The sequence below is a fragment of the Ciconia boyciana genome, chromosome 2 (genome assembly GCF_034638445.1).
Source record: "Ciconia boyciana chromosome 2, ASM3463844v1, whole genome shotgun sequence".
Lineage (NCBI taxonomy): Eukaryota > Metazoa > Chordata > Aves > Ciconiiformes > Ciconiidae > Ciconia > Ciconia boyciana.
This window is the reverse complement of record NC_132935.1, coordinates 17991641-18012824: the sequence shown is the minus strand read 5'-3', so window position 1 is coordinate 18012824 and position 21184 is coordinate 17991641. Positions and strand designations below refer to the sequence as shown.

Here is a 21184-nt window from a genome sequence, read left to right as displayed (position 1 = left end):
TTGAAAAAGTTCAGAAGACTTTTCTTTTACAGAATGATACAAGCATTTTTATCTGGGTATGATAACATACAGGCAACCAAGATATTTATCTGTTACAAAGTTATATACAAATTGCCCATATTTCTTTTTCCACTGGATCACTATTCAGAGCTTTGGCACATCATAGATTTCTTTCTAATGATAATTATTATCTCTTGAAGAGATCAGCTCCACAGAACAGGATCCTGATAAGAATGAGCATGCAAAAAACATGCACAAGAACAATAAAAATATGTGGATCTCACTGATATCAGATGTGTTGGGGCACATTCATCAATGAGTTTTATGATTGACTCCCATCCACATGACCCTCCTTTCACAACTGATTTTTATTTAGTTTCTCTACTTTTCAATAGTCATGGTTCTACTCCACTGCCAGCAAGGCTTGGGGATGAATAGCATGTCTGGTTAACTGTATGAGGCAAGAGACCAACTGTAATGCAGTACAAAGCTAAGGAGGCAGATGATTCCCTGGGACAATATTTCTTTCATCTATATTGTACTGATATCAAACTTATTTCTGAAACCAGTCAGGGAAGAAAATTAGCCAGATTCAGTCCTGGAATAGGCATGTAGACATGGGAGGAATGTCCATTTACAGCAGAGTTAAAGTTCCTTTCAGGGTCTTTCATCTAGTGCTTTCCCTCTTAGAAGATTCTTAGTTTCTGAGCTATTTTGTTGCAAATGATGCAACAGAAGAAGCTGTGAAATACCAGATCAATAAGTCCTGAAATACCAGGATCAATAAGTTCTCATGGTTCTCACAGCTGCAGTACAAAATATTGTAAATATTACCATGTTATAATGAACATCATTATATTATTTGTTGTAGTCATTATAAATAACTCTTAATGGCTAATCTTCATTATACATCAATGACATTTTTGACTTCAAGGCAAACATCAAAAGTTATGCCTTTTAGCAGTCATGCAAGGCAAGCACTATTGTGTTCAGAACAATAAGGCAATGTTAGCATGAATCAAATCTGAACACATTAAACCACTGATTACGTAAGCAAAAACTTTATAAATGCATTTCCTCAATATATGCTAAAAAGAAGTTGATCTAACTTGTAAAATGATCTCATTTTCTTTTAACCTCAACAAGTTTAGGTTCTTCTAATCAGTGCTAGACACCTTTTCTATTTATACTGAAAACTATAAACATATCTGAATGTTGTTTCAGATAACATTGTAAACCTTTTATCTACCCATTATTTTAGAAACCCCATAATTATCTGTGAGTCTGCATTCCATTGAAGTATCAAAGAGGTATAATTGTACTATAATTGTATGTAATGTCTAACCAATAACATGCAAAGAATAGTATTTTCTGTGTAATGCTGAAGCTATTATAAACATATCTACAATAAACAGGATAACTTTGCACTACGATCTGCCCATGATGAATCCAAGACTTCTCAGAGTCTAGTAATTTCAGTGGTACATCACAGAAGTGAAGGAACAGTCTCCAACATTCATGTTTTGAAATAAAATATCTTGCTTAGTCTAGCATTTCTTCTTTGCATTATTATTACTGACATAACTCTGATGTACCATCCACTAACAGGTATTCTTGATTATGGCTTTATTTAAAAGTTCATACTTAATTTTAAATAAGTGACCTGTTCTTAACTATCATTTTCACTCTTTTACTATATCTTCAACACTTTCACAGTATTTAAATATATGACGAGACAGAGAAATATGTAAGTTGTGGTCATTTAACTTTGGTTGGCTGCCAGGTGCCCACCAAGCCACTCTATCACTCCTTCTCAGCAGGACAGGAGGAGAAAATGGGAAGAAAAAGCTCATGGGTTGAGATAAGGACAGGGAGATTACTCACTAGTTACCATCATGGGCAAAACAGACTCGATCTGGGGAAGATTAATTTAATTTATTGCCAATTAAAAGCAGAGTAGGAAAGTGAGAAATAAGAACAAAACTAAAACCACTTTCCCCCCACCCCCCTCCTTCCCAGATCAATTTTACTTCTGTGTTCCTGACTCTCTTGCCTCCTCCTCTCCCCCAGCGGCACAGGGAGATGGGGAATGGGGGTTGCAGTCAGTTTGTAACACTTCCTCTCTGCCACGCCTTCCTCCTCATGCTCTTCCCCTGCTCCAGCATCGGGTCCCTCCCATGGGAGATAGTCGTTCATGACCTTCTCCAACGTGGGTTCCTCCCACAGGCTGCAGTTCTTCATGAACTGCTCCAGCATGGGTCCTTTCCACAGGGTACAGTCCTTCAGGAACAGACTGCTCCAGTGTGGGTCCCTTCCACGGGGTCACAGGTCCTGCCAGCAAACCTGCTCCAGCATGGGCTCCTCTCTCCACAGGTCCGCAGGTCCTTCCAGGAGCCTGCTCCAGCACAGGCTTCCCATGGGGTCACAGCCTCCTTCAGGCATCCACCTGCTCTGGAGTGGGGTCCTCCATGGGCTGCAGGGTGGGTATCTGCTCCACCGTTAACCTCCATGGGCTGCAGGGGCACAACCTGCGTCACTGTGGTCTTCTCCATAGGCTGCAGGGGAATCTCTGCTCTGGTGCCTGGAGCATGTCCTCCCCCTCCTTCTTCTCTGACCTTGGTGTCTGCAGGGTTGTTTCTCTCACATTTTCTCACTCCTCTCCTTCAGCTGCTGTTGCGCAGCATTTTTTACCCTTTCTTAAATATGTTATCACAGATGTGCCACCAGCTTGCCTGATTTGCTCAGCTGTGTCCTGTAGTGGTTCCGTTTCGAAGCCAGATAGAACTGGCTCTTTCCAACATGGGGGCAGCTCCTGATCAGAATTCACAGAATTCACTCCTGCAGCTCCCTGCTACCAAAACCTTACCATGTAAATGCAATACATAAGTACTAATCAAATCAAACTGAGTCATGCATGCACTGAAATATTTAACTGAACCATGAGAGGTTCAACCTATGAATTCTGGTTCATCCCCGAATATTAAAACTAGGTGTATGCTTATATATTTTTATCAGTCAGGGCCTGGTACATAGTTTTCATGCTATGCTAATATGCCATTTTGTAGTATTTACAGTTTCAGAAAAAAATTCCAATATAAAATAACCTTGTAAAAACCTTTTATTTGAACTATTGCAGGCATGAACTCTGACTAAAGAGGGGGTTTATTTTGTTTTCATTAGACCTGAAATTTATATACATGGAATAACTTGATCTCCTAAGTGTTTTGAGAGAAAGGAAAACAGGCCTAACAGCTGCACCTCCCCAGTACAAGAGATATGCAGCTACTGGAAAGAGTCCAGTAAAGGGACACTAAGATTATTAAGGGACTGGAACACCTCTCATATAAGGAAAGGTTGAGACAGCTGGACTTGCTTAGCCTAGAGAAGAGAAGGCTCAGGTGGATCTTAATGCATATAAACACCTGAAGGGAGGATGTAAAGATGGAACCAAACTCTTTCCAGTGGTGCCCAGTGACAGGACCAGAGGCAATGGGCACAAACTGAAACACAGGAGATTCCGTCTGAACATCAGGAAACAGTTTTTCACTTTGAGGGTGACTGAGCACTAGCACTGGTTGCCCACAGAGGTTGTGGAGTCACCATCCTCGGAGATATTCAAAGGCCGCCTGGGCAACTGCCTCTAGGTGGCCCTGCTTGAGCAGGGGAGTTCAACTAGACGATCTCCAGAAGCTCGTTCCAACCTCAGTCATTCTGTAACTCTGTGAACCACACTGACAACCAGAGACAAAGCATTTGTTCACTTCTTAATTTTTTGCACTCAGCTTTAAATTCAAAGTTCCTCAAAGGCAGAAACTGGAAATTTGTAAAGAAAATAATACTGAAGAATAATGTTTGTGAATGTCCCAGGAAAAATACTTTTGGTCAAAACAAAGTTCTGAGGTTTGAAGATAACACTGGATCCCCATGTTGTGAATTGGCCGGGAGGGAGGAGGAAGGCAGCATTAAGACATGAATACCTCTGCCCAAGTGTAATCCTTAACACTCTTCAAGTCATTAATATCTTAACCCTGCAGTCACCTGTGATTTACCAGTAGGTACATACCAGTTTGTGAGCTTAAAGTTTTGCTTCTACCATTGGTAGAATGTATAAAATCTTATTTGGATTTTTTGTTATGTAGACGTGCCCTTGCTGCATTTAAGAAAGGAAAACACTTTATGCAAAATATGGCCAAAAAGGTCTTAAATTCATTCTATACAACAGATCAATGGTGATTTTCAAGCCATTTAAAGCACTTGTTCAAAGTGTAAACGCCGTGTTTCATTTCCTCAAACAATACGATATTAAATTCTATCCACTGCCACATTTGACAGAACTTTCAGAAATTCTAGATGTGCCCAGATTTCATCTCGCTCACTAACAGTTTTTGATTAAAGAAATAAAAATATGAAGCTTCTTTGGGCCAGAGAAATGGATCTTAACTATTACTTTTGAACTTTGTGCCCATCTGTGGGACAGAGACTGCATAATCTTTCAAGGACTCTTGACACATTTTTGATGATCTATAAATTGGATAAATTGGATTAGCAGTAATCAGAACAAGGATAAAACAAAGAAACAAGCCTTCCCCCTGCCCCCAATCACATCTACGGTCTTCATTATGAATATTCTAATCCCTTGATTACATATCCTTTTTTCTTCTTCCAAAGTGGAACATAAGGATGGCTTCCACACAGGACTTTGTAAGACTAGACGGAGAAATGCACCAGTGTAGCTAAATGGCTTCTGAAATGTAATCAGGTTTTCACTGAGTCCTCTGGCTTCCTGCTTAATAAACTCAGGTGTAAAGGGGTAGGTGTTCTAGGCCTCTCTGATCAATTAATGGAGTGTGATGCAGATGGCAATATAAGAGAGAAATTAGCATGTAGAATATACCCCTGTAGCAGCAAACACAGATGTTGATAGTCCTTTATAAAACATTCCTGAGCTGTACAGCTAATTTTTGTTTTATTACATCTAAACAAGTCCATTTCACTCAGTTCAGATAAAATGATACACCTGGAAATTGAATATAGCCATCGTTACCAGGTGCCTAGCTCTTGAATTTAAAGACAACTGGTGTCATAACTTAGCTTTATTGCTCTACTTTGACTCATCTGGCATTATCAGAACTCCTAGTACTTTTGGTTTAAAGTGTATTTTAAAGGGATTTTAATACAATGGTTCAGACAATGAAAGAAATTTAAGAACTTTAGAACAGTTCTTCATGAAGTGAAAGTGAATTCATCAACTTCAGTGATTTCTCACATAGTCTAAGGCCAAACATGATATAAACAGTCTTCTACACAAAACAGCTCTACTGATTATAACATAGTATTAGTGGACCCATGACATTGCTTCATACCATTCGGTAGTTGCTTCTGGGAATTCATTTAGAGAATCACATAAAAACATGATGGCATCTACCTGGCATACAAAAAGCAAGACACTCTTAGGGGAAACAACAGGTTTTAACATCTGTCCACACCCATCTAATATCAGCCATGTCTTAGAAATGTCTGCAATGCACCAAGTACAGCAGCTGGACTGTAGAAATAAATCATATTAGTGAAAAATGTCATGGTCTACATATGATTTTGGTTTTTGTTTTGTTTGTTTTTTTTTTTAAGTAAAGCCAGAATTTTAAACTTACCTTATTAGTATTGATAGCTGTGATGACCCACACACATTGAGCATTGCTGTCATACTGGAATGGAAAATTGGGTGATGTGAAAGTGCCTCCAGGTCCCTGAAGATTGGATCCGCAAGTCTTGACTGCAAAAAGAAAGTTTACCTTTTAATTCACATACAAAATACATGTAGCAGATTCATAAACCAAGCTCTAACTTATATTAATCAAGATGTGAAGGATCAAAGTACCGTTGACCAAAAATAGAGCCACCTCATACAAGATAATAGAATATTCATGTTTAGTTATTCTAATAAAGTAAAATAGACTTTCTCTTTTGTCCAAGCTTAAAAACTTTTTTAAAAAATGTATTTGGAGTAAAAAGAGTAACTACAGTAAGAAAAACTGCTCTATTTAACTCTATATAAGAGTTTATATAGTAGAAAACAAAGATAACTTTTATCACAGTGCATTTTTTTGTGCATACATATTGGGTATGGCATGTCAGCATTTTTTCTGCTGTAACCACTGTCCAACCCATTGAACCAATGGCTGAAGCACTGAAAACTTTAAAGGAAACTTGGAAAAGTCAGACTTTCACAAAATAGTGTTATCTATTTTTAAAGGCTACAAAGGGCATTAATTTACAAATAAAAGTCTGTATGGTTATTTACAGTAGCATATCTTAAATAAAACAAACTGATATCATTTACTGTAGGTTGCATCTCACATCACAAATAACACAAAGGACATAAACTGTGTCCTTTCTGCTTGAGAATGACATTTTTAAGGCACTAAATTCATAGTCTGCTAAAGTCAATAAAAGTTTTATTGTTGGTTCCTTGATATTCAGATCTTTGCTGAATGCACTATTGGTTAACTTTTCCTGTATGAAGCTGTAGAACTGACAAGCAACCTCAGCTAAACATGAGCTTATCCTATTTCTCCAGTGGTTATTATGATACCACAAATAACCTGCAGAAGCTAAAAAATTATTGCTTCCTCTGTATTCTGACAGACCATCTTGCTTAACTGAATAAAAAAATTCACACTAAGATATGTGAAATTACCATACAGTTGTATTGTACTTTCACAAAGCGTGTTTATTTGATCAATACTGAACACAGGAGGATTCAGCTGCTACTGGATGAAGAGTTGTTCCTTTCCTCCCATTAGCCTCTAGAAAGAATGTGACTATTTCCACCCAACCTGCACCACTTTTACCCCTCAGAGAAGCAATACTCTGGTGTAGGGTCTGTTCAAAGCAACACCAGAAGCCTGAAAACAAGGAGAGAGGAGGGAGATGAGAGGAAGACTCCTCATTTATGATCAGTAACTGAAGCCATTGAGGTCATGAGTGAGACTAATGCCAAGCACAGCTTTTCGTCTATGTTTTTAATAAGAAACTGTATGACTCTTGCATGACACAGCTCATATCTGCGTGTGGGAAGAAAGTCAGGAGGGGGAAACCAGTGAGTGTTCTAGACACAATCTGCTGCTCCATCTGAACGTGTGAGTCCATCCTTTGGGACAGAGTTGGGATGTAAAGCACATCTTTGTGTGTATGCTGTGGTAGAGTTATGAGTTGTGTTTGCTGCCTTTTCTCAGGGTAGCCTCATAGTGGAGGTCTCGAAGGAAAGCCATGTCATTCGATGGTCCTGATAAAAGCTAAGTCTTTGACTCCTAATTTCTATAATTCATACTCATTGGAAATATTCCTAACAGACATTTGCTTTCAGTACCATAGTCTGAAATCCAGAAGAAAAAAAAATATCACAAATTAAACTAATCACTTGGTTTTGTAAAGTCTGGTTAAGGAGGAAAAAAGGAGTGATTAAAATATGAATCTTCATTCATTTGAAAATACAAATATAAGAAGCTGCACAGATGAAGCTATTAGCTATATTTACAGTTTAGGAAGGCTTCTGATACAGCAACATAAAATACGGACATGTTATGGGTTAACACCGAATTTCTTTGGAGATAAAGGGAGAAAAATATACACCTTTAGGGTTTTAATGGCTATATATGATTGATCTCACTGCATTTGTCAAGTGACTGATGAACAAAACACAACTGTGTTTTTTGGTGAATATCAGAGTACTTTTTGTTCAGCAATAACTGTAGTGAAAGCAATGTTCTACTATAATATGACAATATAATATTCTAATATGTCAATATTTTATGTTCAAGTCTATAATCCACAGTTTGCCAATAAAACACAATCAAAAAAATTCTTAGGTGATTTCTTTACCCAGTAATTTATATCTACCTCTGAACCTCAATATCTACCTCTGAACCTCTGAACCAAATATCTACCTACTTTCTCCTTCAATATCCCCATTTTTGCTTTTATCCCATTACCTGTTGTCTTTATCTCAATAAGTATCACAAGATCCCTGCCTCTGCCTCTGATTTTGTGTGAATCACATGAAGATTTTTTCTCGATCACTGCAACCTTTAAAGTGCTGCAGGTTACAGGCAGTGTAGTATATACTTGAAAAACCAAGATGAAATTCTGTTTACCTTTTATCGATTATTAGAAAAATCTCTCAGAGACATAACAAGTGGTCTGCATAAACTTTTTGCTTTATTTATTGAAAATTATAAATACATCCTATATCTTTTAAGACATACTTTGACAACCCTTCTGAATTCAAGTAGTTGCTCACAAGACAGTTCACCTAAGTGTGCACTGCCTTTCATGGCTCTGTGCTGATTCTTAGAACACTGCAAAGACTAAGTAAAGTAGATGAAAAAAATAAACTATTTCCACTGGATTTTGGAAGTACTGCCTCAGATGAACGATTTACACACCTTTTCACATGAGTAAGTCTATTTAACATTAAAACAGTTTACAGATAAGCTGAAAGTTGCAACATTGTAAGAAAAAATACAATGGTAAGTTAACATCACATAACACCTTTTCCTGAACTTCTTGATTCTGTCCCTATTTATTTTAAGGATTTGAGAACCCTGCCGTACAATCTTGATATTGGTGAGTTGTCACCTGCATGGGTGACTGGCTACCTGTTTCCAAAATACAACGAAGAACAGAAGTTCCACAGGCATTCAGATAATTCAGAATCATTCACCATGAATAGAGCCTTCTGACATAAGAAGCCTCTTTGCATATAGACATATTTGATGCCAAGTCTATCATAATTCATTGGTTACTACTTTAAGTCAAGATTGTGACAATACAAGCTAGCCTCAAATCGTTAGTCAAAATCTGAGCTGCTGTGTTTTGAAGAAATTGAAATATTAAAAGTGTGAATATCAGAAATTAGTCATTATTATCATTAAGAAACAGATTCATTTCCTCCCAACTTACTCTTGTGTCTCCGGAGGTTTCTGTCCTGGCTTTGGTTCATTATTATTCAGCAAGAATTTGCTTTCTTTTTGGAACTGATGTAAAGGCATAACTTAAATTACTATTCCTATGCAGATAATTCATGTGTTTGAAGATTAGTTCTGATTGTGCTTCTGAATATTTTATACAGTATTTAGAAATACATAAGCATAGATACATGGATGTCTAATATCTTCAAAAACAAACACTACATTTATACTAACAACTTATGGTCATACATGTATATTGAACCCACTCAATAACTTTACTTACTCAATGACAGTAGTAACAGTTCCGTAAAACACAAACATGAGACTAACAAAAGCTGACCCTTAATATTTGTCATAAAATAGGGATTTTACTACACCTCTCTAGAAGCAAATTACAACCCACTGATGTGTATGGTCTACCATTTAGAGTTAATAACTTTTTTATATTTCTAAGTCACTTCCTGTATTTGAAGAGAAAATTTAAATTTTCTTACAGTACCAGATCTGATTTCAGACACATTGTAAACTGTGGCGGTGTGCTCCCCCCCCCCGCCCCCAGCTCCCTGCACAAGCAGTAACCATCAGTGGGAGTTATCCTGATGGCTGCATCCAGCTTATCCTGGACCTTGAGGACGAATGGCAACAAAGTAGCCACGGGCTGCCTGACGCAAGGATCTAAACCTCTTGCTGATATGCAAATATGACCATAAGTCAATCATCTTACTCCTTAAATAGTGGACAGACCAGGGCTCTTTGAGCTCTCCTGCACGGCAGCGGGCTGCACGCCAGGATCTCCCCTTGAGCAGGGACGCCTCTCAAGGTTACTCCTCGAGGTTGAGAGATTCCTTGCCGCAACAGATCCTTGGTAAGTGACTAACAGCATGCTAAACTTTGAAACCTTAGCTAAGTGATATAAAGGATTGATTGCGCATATATAATCCTTTAGACATAAACCGTTGACCAAGTCTGGGACTAGGACTGGATCCAGCCGCACCTAGACTCCTCTCTGAGAAGGAGTTTAGAAAGCAAGGGGATCCTTTCCGAACCTCATGACTCAACGGGAGGGTCTCCCTGACAGTTCTGTCTGACCCTGTCCTCTATGCAGTAAATAATCAAGTGTGCCTCGCCATCAAATCTTGTTAAAACACTGTCGCATTGAACTTTGTTAACTCCCTCTGTATCAATAAACTATATTTTTACTTCTCTCTTACGAGTGAAGTGCACTCTCTCTCCATCCGCGACATAAACACAGAAAAAAGATCATTAATTCATTTTACATGTAAAACAACTCATAAGACCTCACTGTCCTCTAAGCATGGAATCAGCTCTTGGTGGGAGACAGAAATCAGTAAATTGGTGGAAAGCTTTTGCCATTCCAGTACTCCAATCTACTCTTCAGAAATTATTATGAGTTTTGCTATTAACTTCAGAGATTCACATTAATTTTATATTTGAGATCAGCATGAAGAAAGAAAAAAACATGAACAGTATGGCAAATAATTTAGCTAAGCAAAGTTGATACATACAGAGATGCAATTATGAAGCACAAAAATATCTAGGATAGCAACTCTGTAGTCATAACTGGTGAGTATCAGAAAACTAATATGATCAAAGGTGGGAAGGGAGAAATATACGTAATGGAGTATGATTTCTTTTCTGACCTATATATTTTGAATAGCTGAAATTTAATATCTCTCTATATATTTAATTTATTTAAAATAAATAGAGAACCATGGTAGTTAATGGAGCTTTATAGATCCATGGGAGACAAAAGTCTGATGTATCAGTTTAAAAACAGGTATCATTTTTTAAATTAAAAAGTCTCTGGTGTCAGTAAAGATTTTTCCTTTGTAAAATACATATCCTTGCCTCACACTTCCTGAGGAGTCTACTTCTCTATTTCCCTTGTAATTACAAAAGACTTTCTGAAAGATAGGAACTTGTCCTACAAATGCCTACATGTGCTTTCTAACTGCCAGAGAAAATACAAAAACCACAGAGTTAATGCAAGCCTACATTGAGAAATCATGTATGACAATTATGCACATGGAAGTATGTCATATAAAGTCTAAAGGAGAGTAAAATTTATTGAAAACAATTAACTATGATCACATATAAAACTCAATAGAGAGAAAATATTAAAGAAGATATTCTTTTTGCAGTCCTTAATACTGAAGGTAGTACAGCTAACACTAAAATAAACTGTTTGTTTGTTGTATAAATATGTATAAACCTCCATCAAAAAAATCTACCATCACCACCAAAACTGTGAAAGCATAAGAAGCAATGCATTATCCTGAGAACAAAGATAAACAAGAGACACCTTGAGTATGGGGAAGCTGATTAAAGATAAACAGTCTATTAAAAAATATAATCACTCTCTGAGGGTGTGCAAAAGGCTCAGCTTTATGTGTAAAACAAGAAAGTTCAGCTTGTTAGAGTTTCATGGAAAATTTTCTGAATTAAAAGATAAAGTCAGAATTTAATTGGATTTTCAGAAAGCTATTAGCAAGACCACTCACTCAGGAGTCTAAATAGGAAAAAGAAAAACAGTTAAGCAACTAGAAAAAGATAAAATAATGAACTTACTTAGTAACAGAATATTTTACACTGAATTGATATAAAGGCATTTTTATCACAGTTCTTATATACAGAATATATATATTTTTTATATACAGAATATAAAAAAAATCATAAGTATATGTGTGTATATATATGCATAGATGTAGAAAATGAATTTGTATATTAATTGCAGAAAAGTGCAAATTTAGCATACCACATAATACACTAAAGTCTTACCAGCTAGTGAGTAGTCAAAACTTTTTCCTTTTTTCTTTAAAGATTCAAATAAAGAAAGAAAAGTGATCTTAAAACTTTTTTTTTTTTTAATGAACCACTTGCTTTACTGAACTTTTCTGGTCACTAACATTTGCAAAATTTAGCCTTTAAAAGTTTCAAAAAAAGCCTTCCTGTTCCTGATGACTCCCACCTGTAAATATGTGTTCATTGTGAAAATAATTAGCAGATAATAGTAAAATTTTTATAAAAGCTTCACCTGTTGTAGATTTAACTAGGTTGTGAAAACTAGAAGCTCACTATTAGCAAAGTAATGAGTGTATTTTGGCTATACCTTACTTCAAAGGAGTAAAAGGAGGTATTTTAGAAGTTTAGCCTTATCTATTTTGAGTTGCAAAGAAAAAGAAAAGTTCTTTAAAAAAAATAATCTGTTTACATCTGACAGCTGCTGCTTGTCAGAAATGATTTCTGGATACAACATGAGTTTATTCAGATGGCATGTCTCACAGTAAATTTTGTCATTGCTATTGCTCACACTGTATAGCAATGACACATTCCAGAATAATAAAAAGAATACAGTATAGAATTAAAAAAAATAGATCTAAATAGTGTATTAAGAGCAGATGGAACAGTAAACAAATCACAATATTGCAAAAAAAAATCTCACCAAAATTTTCGAGATTAAGAAGGTCTTTCATTTTTTCATTTGCTTAGGTGGAGCTGGGCAGCACCAGGAAGGGCTGTCGAAAGAGTCCTGAGAAAATCTTAGTTAACAGTTGTATCACACTAGGTTTCAGCAAACATCATCTATGTGTCACTGCCTGCCTAGAACACCTTTCAAAGTGATAATTAAAGAGGAAAGTATTTCTTTTAATGATCCAATTCAGGATAATGAACAAAGCTATTTGTCTTTTTTTTTTTTTTTTTTTCTTTTCTTATTTTTCCCACTATGCTTAAGTGTACAAGAATCTGAATCTAAAAAAAGTGATGATCTGGCTCAGAATATCATCACTTTTGATGACAGACATTTTCTAGAGATCCAGAACATACATTTCAAGATAGACACAGTTCTCTTGGAAGACATTTCTGTGGCTCTGAAGGAAAGTTTCAAAATGTGAACTAAACCAGTGGTCCCCAAAGTGGGGTGTGTACACCCCAGGGGCTGTGCAAGATAACCCACTACAGTGCAGGAAGAAAATACTAGAATTTCCATAGTACATGCATATAACTTATAAATAAATAAGCATATACTGGGGAGGTGTGCTCAGAAATTTTTTACTGATATGGGTGCTCAATCAAAAAAGCTTGGGGACCACTGAACTAAACATATGATAATGAAGTTCTGTCCCATTCTACAGAATGTATAAAAAAGATGTCATGAACATAGACACTTTTAATGTAGTATTTAACAAGGCATGGAAACTTTTAATAAAATGTTACACCTGAAGTTTAATGGTAGAAATTTAACTGTTAATATTTTAAAAATATTGTTAACTATTGTACTAGCAATTCTTTACTGGCAATGTTTTATGTAAGAAGCAGAGCTAACAGCACCTGTGATTACTATACAATTAGTCAAAGCTACTGTAAACTTGGTTCACTGCCTGACTAATCATCATCAAAATGATGGCAACTTACAATCAGACCAGTAAAGTGTTCAGATACTAGAAGTGCAAGTTTAGAGAGAAATTCACTGCTAAGGTGCCTGTGAGTTCATTGGTACCCATATATTTCCCAGAAACACTAAAACTTGTTTTTACTATATATTTTCCAATGCTATCATGAATGAGATGAACATCTTTGTAGAAATCTTATATCAAAACTTTTTTTAGAATTTGGAAACTGCAAATCCCCTGACAGAACAAATTCAGTAGTTGGGTTCAGAGCACATTTAACACACTAAAAGCACTTTCATTTAAAGGCTGGTCACAGTGGGAAAAGAAAGAGCTGATTTTGCTAGCACTCTATCTTAAAAGTTTATAATGTAAGAAAAAAATTACAAGGACTTTACCCCTAAAAACTCTGCTGTTAGGTACTACTTAATAGAAAAAGAACACTGAAAGATATCAAGTTTGTATTAGTAGAATATGAGAGAAAAGGAAGATTCTTTTGGTAGAATATTATTTTTCTAGGGTAGCTTCTTTTAGGAGCAAATCTGAATTAATTCCATCAGTAACTCCCATATTTCTCTTGAGATTTCTGGGCATTTGTTTTGGTCTATAGGACACACAAGAACACTGCAGGAAGACCTGTTCATTTAGTGCCTCCAAATTGTAAGTCCTCCTGCAGTGTGCCCTCCTTACAAAAGACAAAGCTCTGCCCATCTGAAAAAGAAAGGGATGATTACCTATGAAGGCACAATTGACTATTATTCTTCAGAAGAAAAACCTACAATTTGTGAAGAGATACTAACTGAGTTACCTGAAATAAAATCTTGTGATGTAGGCCGCAATAGATTAAATGGCATTCAACTGGTAGAATTTATTCAATACTGTGCAAGTTATGCACAGACTAAACAAACTGAACAGAAATACTAACTGTATGCAAGTAATTCTCTTGCTTTATTAATATGTTAAACCCAAGAGCTTAATGCCAATATAATGTTTTTTCTTCTCACTAGTATCAAGTAATTATGAATTTTAGCTAAGAGTCATTGAAGAATGAACAGAATGAAGTTCATTTTTATAAGACCGGAAAACATCAGAGTGCCAATATATAATTCTAATCTGAAAATAAATTATTAAAATACATATTTCAGAAAATTCTTTCTCTGGAAATTTTTACAATCTCTGCTACTTACTTAAGTGCTGGACAGAAACAGGCTTTGGGTAAGTTTTTTGGAGAGTTTTTTGGTTTGTTTGTTTCAAAGTTGCATCATTTATATTTCCTGTGAATTTTTGAGATGAAAATTTGAAGACAAAGAACTGTAGAAAAGCAGACATAAAACCTCTTGACTACAAGGGATGAGCCCTTTCTCTAACTACCTATCTATTTGAACAGCTCTTCACTGCTTGTCTCAGTACTTTATATTAGAAGGATGGAATTTTTATTGCAATGAAATCAGATACAATCAGAAATCAGACACAAAATGCTGCAGGTGTGATATTTTCACCTAACAATGTCACATTATACTGTCAGTCAAAGATAAGGGGAAATAGAAAAAGAAGGAAAAAACAGGACATCAAAGGACTTAATAAGGTTAAAAAAAATAGAGCAGATTTTGAACAAGCTTCCCACATTTTTCTTTTAGGAAAAAACCCCATTTTTGTTAACATAAATTGGGTTAGAAATCTGAGATATCACCTCACAGCTAGTACTTAGCATCGACCTTTTTGAAAAATAATTATGGCAATCAAATCTTATTGTTTTGCAAAGCAGGAGGAAAAGATTTTTTGAGAAGAAAAGATCTAGTTAAGTTTTATACTTTGCCCAAGAAATTTCAAGTAAATTTAGACAAATTTTCTAGTTCTGTGGAAAGATAAGTACAGCAAAATCTTTCAGCTTTACTGAGGAGAAACAACTATCACTGTTAATGCTGGTACAGACAGAGGACAACTTGTAACTTTCTCATGGAATTGCACCTGTAAGTATTGAACTTCCTTAAACTACAGTACCCTCTTTAAAGATGTTCTACATTTCAGCTTAGAAAAATTCTACCCAAGTTACCAGAGTGTATGTCATTCTCTCTATACAAGGATAGGATTCCTTAGAATTCCTCCTTTATGTGTTAAAAAAAAAGTAATGTTTCTTACCTTAACTAGGAAGGTGAGCAGTCAGACAGCTGTACCCGTCATATATTTTTCCAAGGCAAGGGATACTCCTGTTAACTTGGTATCATGTCTGTGCAGATTTTTGGAGTAACATTTTTCTCTCAGCTCTCTTGTTTCCCCTATATTCTCAGTTCTCCAGCTTTCAGATCCAGTTCTTTGTTCTCCTTTTTATTATTTTCTCTAGACAATACCCTGATTCACGAGAGTTTTGTTCATAAGTTATTAGTTCTGATTATCGGTTTGCAAAATTTCTTTTGGTAATTATAAGTGCTCAGGTCTTTTGGACATGAGGTCATGTATTTATATTCAGAATAGTTTGCTACGTCTATCTAAAAAAACCAATAAAATACCAATATTTATATATGTTAATGAATACAGAAGCTGTCACAGTATGCTGGGTTTTAATCTTATTTACAAAGACTGGAATACATTTAATTGTAAACCTGTAATTTTTTCCATAAGTTTTTTAGATAGTGTCTCTTTAGGTGATGCTCTGGAAACTAGAATAATTAATAAGCAGGACTGAAATAAGTAATGATAAGATCTGGATCTTCACATATGGGAATGTACATACAGGCAAAACTTAACATACGTTACTAGGCATATAAAAGTAGACAGCAGATAGAAAACAGGATTTTATTACATTTACAAGCCCAACTGAGCAATCAGGAATATATTATATTGCCTTTATGAAGAACTACAGTTAACGTATATTCTAGATATTACTAATTTACAATATGTCACAAAACCGCAAACACATTTGAGTAAAAAATGTTTTCAAATCTACCAAGACTTCTACTTAAAGATTTAAAAATCATTTATAAAGATTAATTATTTCAGTTTCATAATACTTCTGTGAGGTGGAAAGGCACGTAACTTTTGCAGAAATAATATCCCCACTTAAAAAATTAACTGTTTTCAGATTATCTAAATTTTGGTTGAGTTCCTTAATCCTTGTTTACTCTTTACTGAGCACCTCTATAAGCCTACCACTAGACAATAGAAAACACCAGGACAGGTGCACTTTAAGACATCTCATGATGGATGCAGGTCACACAATAATTCAATTACAAGCCCAGAATTCCTCATTCCAGGCTCTTGCTTTAATTATTAGGTCACCCATCTTTTGGCACTGCTTGGGGATACTATATTCCCAGGACAATCTTTGTTTAAAGTTTCTCTGTGTCTCTATTTAAATAATCTCTAGAGTTATTGAAATTATACATTAAATATCAAGTTCCTATCCTAACCCTTATCCAAATCCAGATTATTTCCTACAGTATATCGCTTGTATTTTGCCTAGACTACTTTAAGTCTTTAAAGATAATTACTTTAGCTTTCCTTCAAGGAGAAAGTATCCTCCTCCCCACATACGCAGACATAACTTTGCCATACCGAGGCATATCATATAATGGGATGTAGTTCCTGGAAGAACTTGTTAAAATATTTTGAAGAACACCAACAAACTAACAATGACCAGCAGGGAAAACAAATTACTGGCATTTACCATGCCAAATATTAAATCTTCATTTTATTTTTTTTCACTAGATTTTACAGAGGTGAGAGTGTCTCGTGTGAAGCCAACCTCCCAGCAGAGTGGAAGATATTAATCTCTCTTTATAAGAAATCCAGACTCCTAATTCTGAATTTTTAAATTCTGTCCTGTTCATTATTTCCTGTGGCCTTATTCTTTTTCAATTATAATCTTCTTCCTAAAAAAATATTTGTTACAAACCAATTATATCACTTGCATATGTCACCGTATGCGTATATGTGGAATGACAAACCTGTTTAAAACAGTCATATGTCCACCTCAGAACCAGATATACTTTCGAACTTTGGAACAACCTTCCTATATCTCCATTTATTCTCTCTCTGCCATGCTTGCTTATACCTCAAATGGCGATGATAATAATTTATTGTTTCTTGATAAGAGCATAAACATTTCTTGACTTTGTTAGCCATGCTTAAGTCCTAAGAAGCACTTAAACTCCCTCTCCAAATTTTTTTTTTTTTTTTAAAAAGGGCAATTTAAATGATAGATTATATTTGGCTAAAACTATGTTAATTTTACCACTCAGTGTTGACTATTGAATAGTGAAAGATTTATGTGGACATCATGTAATAATATAATACATAGCCATAGCCTCCGATTCATAATGATATTTTGAGGTTTCCTGTAATGTGATAACATTAACTATCTAGCTCTGTGTTAATACCTAGTTCTTAAATGGAACTTTTCAGATCTTATAGGCATTTGTAAAGAATTTTAACAACTCAGTTCTCATTTTTCTCATTGCCCAGCTATGCAAAGGGGAGTTAGGCATATAAACCAGGCCTCCTAAATAATGAGTATGGCAATAGTCCATATTGTTTAGTAAAAACCTTGTTCCTGTCTGGCTGCAGAAGTCAATAAACTTAATTGGACATATTTTTAAAGTTTTACAACCACATAGGTATAGAAGTTATATTTTCACTGACTCATGGGTTTTTACTTTGACACCTATGTCTTCACAGAAGTATTACAAAACTGTTTAAATTATATTTTATACATTTCCATTTAAAATATATTCTTCAAGTGATGGTACAATACCAGAATGATTCAGTCTTTGAATTTAGGACATCATTTAAATGTTTAACCTCTCTGAGCTGTTACTTAAATCTATGTTTGCCTAACATTACACTGCGATATGGCATTTATGTCAATATGCAGGAAGCAGCGGATACAGATTTTTTACAGATAGTTTTCTCCAGTCTTGTTTAAGTTAGTCACTCACAATGTACAAACCATAAACTAACAGTAATGAGGTTTTGGTGACCATTGCTTTAAAGTAAATTCAAAATATGGAGGTTTTAATGAGTCTTCCCAAATTTTCCCTATAAGCAGCTATTACATCTATTCACAATTACTTATCATTCCAATTAAAAAAAGGAATATTTTTCATGTTGCTTCCCATTAGTTAAGACACTGGATGATATTTAAGCTACTTGAATGTAATCCTTTCTTCAAAGTTCTTTTGCAGTATAACATAGCAGATTTCTGTAACTTCAGAAATCTGCAATGCATAACAGTAGGAATATTCAAGGGCAATAGTCACATCCATGTTTAAAAGCTTGAAGACAGCAATTTTTGGTGAGTTAATTTTAAATAAAACTATATTCTTATGCTTGAAGAGTTCAATTTCTCTGCCAATATAAAAGGTAGTACAGTTAGCTTGCTAATGGTGTTTCAGTTAGTTCTGCATTAATAAGACTTTCACCACATAGTATGCACTGCAGTTTCAATTATCGACATGACTAAACAAACTTAAAATCATAAATAATCAGGAAGTGCAGGCTTTTATCATTTAAGATTTAAGCATACACTTTATTCTTCATTCTTTATTCAGGAAAAATACAACTCTTCTGTATTTGTGTATTGCAGTACAGCTTATTTAATTTTGGTTTTGTTTCTGAAAGAGAATGTAGGACTGCATGTCCTAACGTTTATTTCATGTGAACTACACCTATGACTTTAATGTGTACGTAAAATAAATGGTAAAGAAAAAAGAAAAAAAAAAGAAAAAAAGAAAAAATGATCAAAGGAAGACAACTTTTTACTTCTGAAGAGGCCAAAATTGTCTAAGCAACTTGTCATAGCCAATAATATGAAAATCAATTGTGTTGAAAACTTAGTATATAACTATTTAATTTGTAGTCATTCCAACAGACAGAAAATAGCCAGTACAATCAATACTGTTTTGGTACTTGATCAGGCTTGGAGGGAAATGGTAAAGCCTTGGTGTTCTAACTGGGGAAAAAAAATCATCTCTCTCATTTTTTCTGCGGATCTTTAGTGAGGATGGAAGGTGTTATAGCAGAGTTTTCCCTATGTTAACGACCTTCTGGGAATGGTAAGAGGATCAGCTAATATCAGAGAATTTATCAATCTTTCAGTTCCTTTGTAATTCTTCTGACAGATAACCAGTCTTACAGTATTGTACACAAAACAACATACGGGCCCATAATGGAATTTTTTCCCCTTTAACAAATGGCAAAATGTGGTCTTGTAGCCTCTCTTCATCCTTTGTTATAAGTTTTTCTCACATTACCTTGGAGAATTAATAAATGCAAATGAGTAGGGTAAAATAAAAATGCCAGCAAGTTATGCCTGTGAACTGGGGACTGAATCATGAGATGAAGGGATCGGATGCAGGGCCTGTGAAGTCAAATGTCTGTCACTGCTTCTAGAATATGACGTAATACATCTCTTCACTAGATCTAATGAGTCTGTTAGTTTAAAGATATTTTTCTTCTTCTCACTATGTGCCAAATTTTTAAAAGTTAGAAGAAAGGTCTTCACAAATAACCTAACACACAAAATGAAATTATTCTACATCTATAATTCTTCAGAAGAATTTTCTTAAACATCTTAATGTGATTCACTGATAATTGCCTGTACTTGGGAAGATGTAATCATTCCACATGTGCAAAAGTGAATTAATACTGGATAAATACTGAATTAATACTGAAAGTATATTGAATTGTTAAAATGACAATAGCAACTGCATATTTTATATCAATAAGCACCATTGACTTGCCTAAGAATAACAACATAATTGATGACTGTAAGATAATATGATGAATACAAGGAATAGTCTCCCTAAGAAAGTGGCTAGATTTCACACCATAATCAAAGTTTTACAATGATAGATTTTCTCTCAATTTTACACAACTAACAGAAAATGTCACTGCATTTTTCTTTCAGCTTTGAAAGCACTTACAATAGTCTGTAACATTAAAATTTGCTGTCCACTATTGGGACCCTGCATATGCCTTCTTTTCGCACTCCTAGGGGCTCAGCTGACTTTGCTTAAAGACAGCTCTGATGTGCTGCACTGTAAACTGGGATCAGCCTGCTGGAAAGTGTGTGTGACAAAGAGCTATGGTAAACCCTGTTAGTCCTCACTCCACTCAGGAACTCCATTTGACAGCTCAGACACATGGTCCTTGCCTGAGCTACTTTGCAGTGTGCCGATGCATTCAGTCTGAGAAACAAGCAAGACCAGGACTCCATGCTTAGTCAGTTATGATCTCATTGGAATTACGGAAATGCAGTGTGATAGCTCATGTGACTGGAGTACTGCAGTGGCTGGTTACAAGCTATTCAGGAAATGCAGAAAGGGTAGAAGAGGAGTAGTTGGCCTTTATGTAAAAGAGAGGCTTGAGTGCATGGAGTTTATCAATGACAAGAGGACAGTTCTCTAGAGAGCCTTTGTTTCAAAACCAGCGAGATCTCCATCAGAGGAGATCTCATGGCAGATGTCTGCTACAGACCACCTGATCAGGACGAAGCCTTCCCCAAATAACTCGCAGAAGCCTTGGGTCTGAAGGCCCTAGTTATCCTAGGGGACTTCAACTACCCTGATATTCACTAGGAAAGCAACACTGTGGTGCAAAAGCAATCTGGGATATTTCTGTAGTGAACTTTGGACAACTTCCTAACACAGTTGCAGAATGTGCCACAGGAGTGCTGCCTTTTTAGACCTACTGTTCAAAAATAAGAACGATTCGTTTGGAGTCATGACCCTCAACGTTAGCCTTTGCTGCAATGACCATAGCATCATAGAGTTTAAGATCCTAAAGGGCATGAGAAAGACAAGTAGCAGA

At 35.6% G+C, this 21184-nt stretch overlaps 1 protein-coding gene across 3 annotated transcripts in view; it reads right to left on the bottom strand.

The window, feature by feature from the left end:
• Positions 1 to 21184, bottom strand: part of CSMD3 (CUB and Sushi multiple domains 3) — a 782968-nt gene that overhangs the window by 439828 nt on the left and 321956 nt on the right. For all 3 annotated transcript variants that reach the window (XM_072852006.1, XM_072852007.1, XM_072852008.1), the window contains one exon: positions 5652 to 5773. In XM_072852006.1, coding sequence (XP_072708107.1) covers positions 5652 to 5773 — 122 coding nt within the window. The remainder of the gene's footprint in view (positions 1 to 5651; positions 5774 to 21184) is intronic.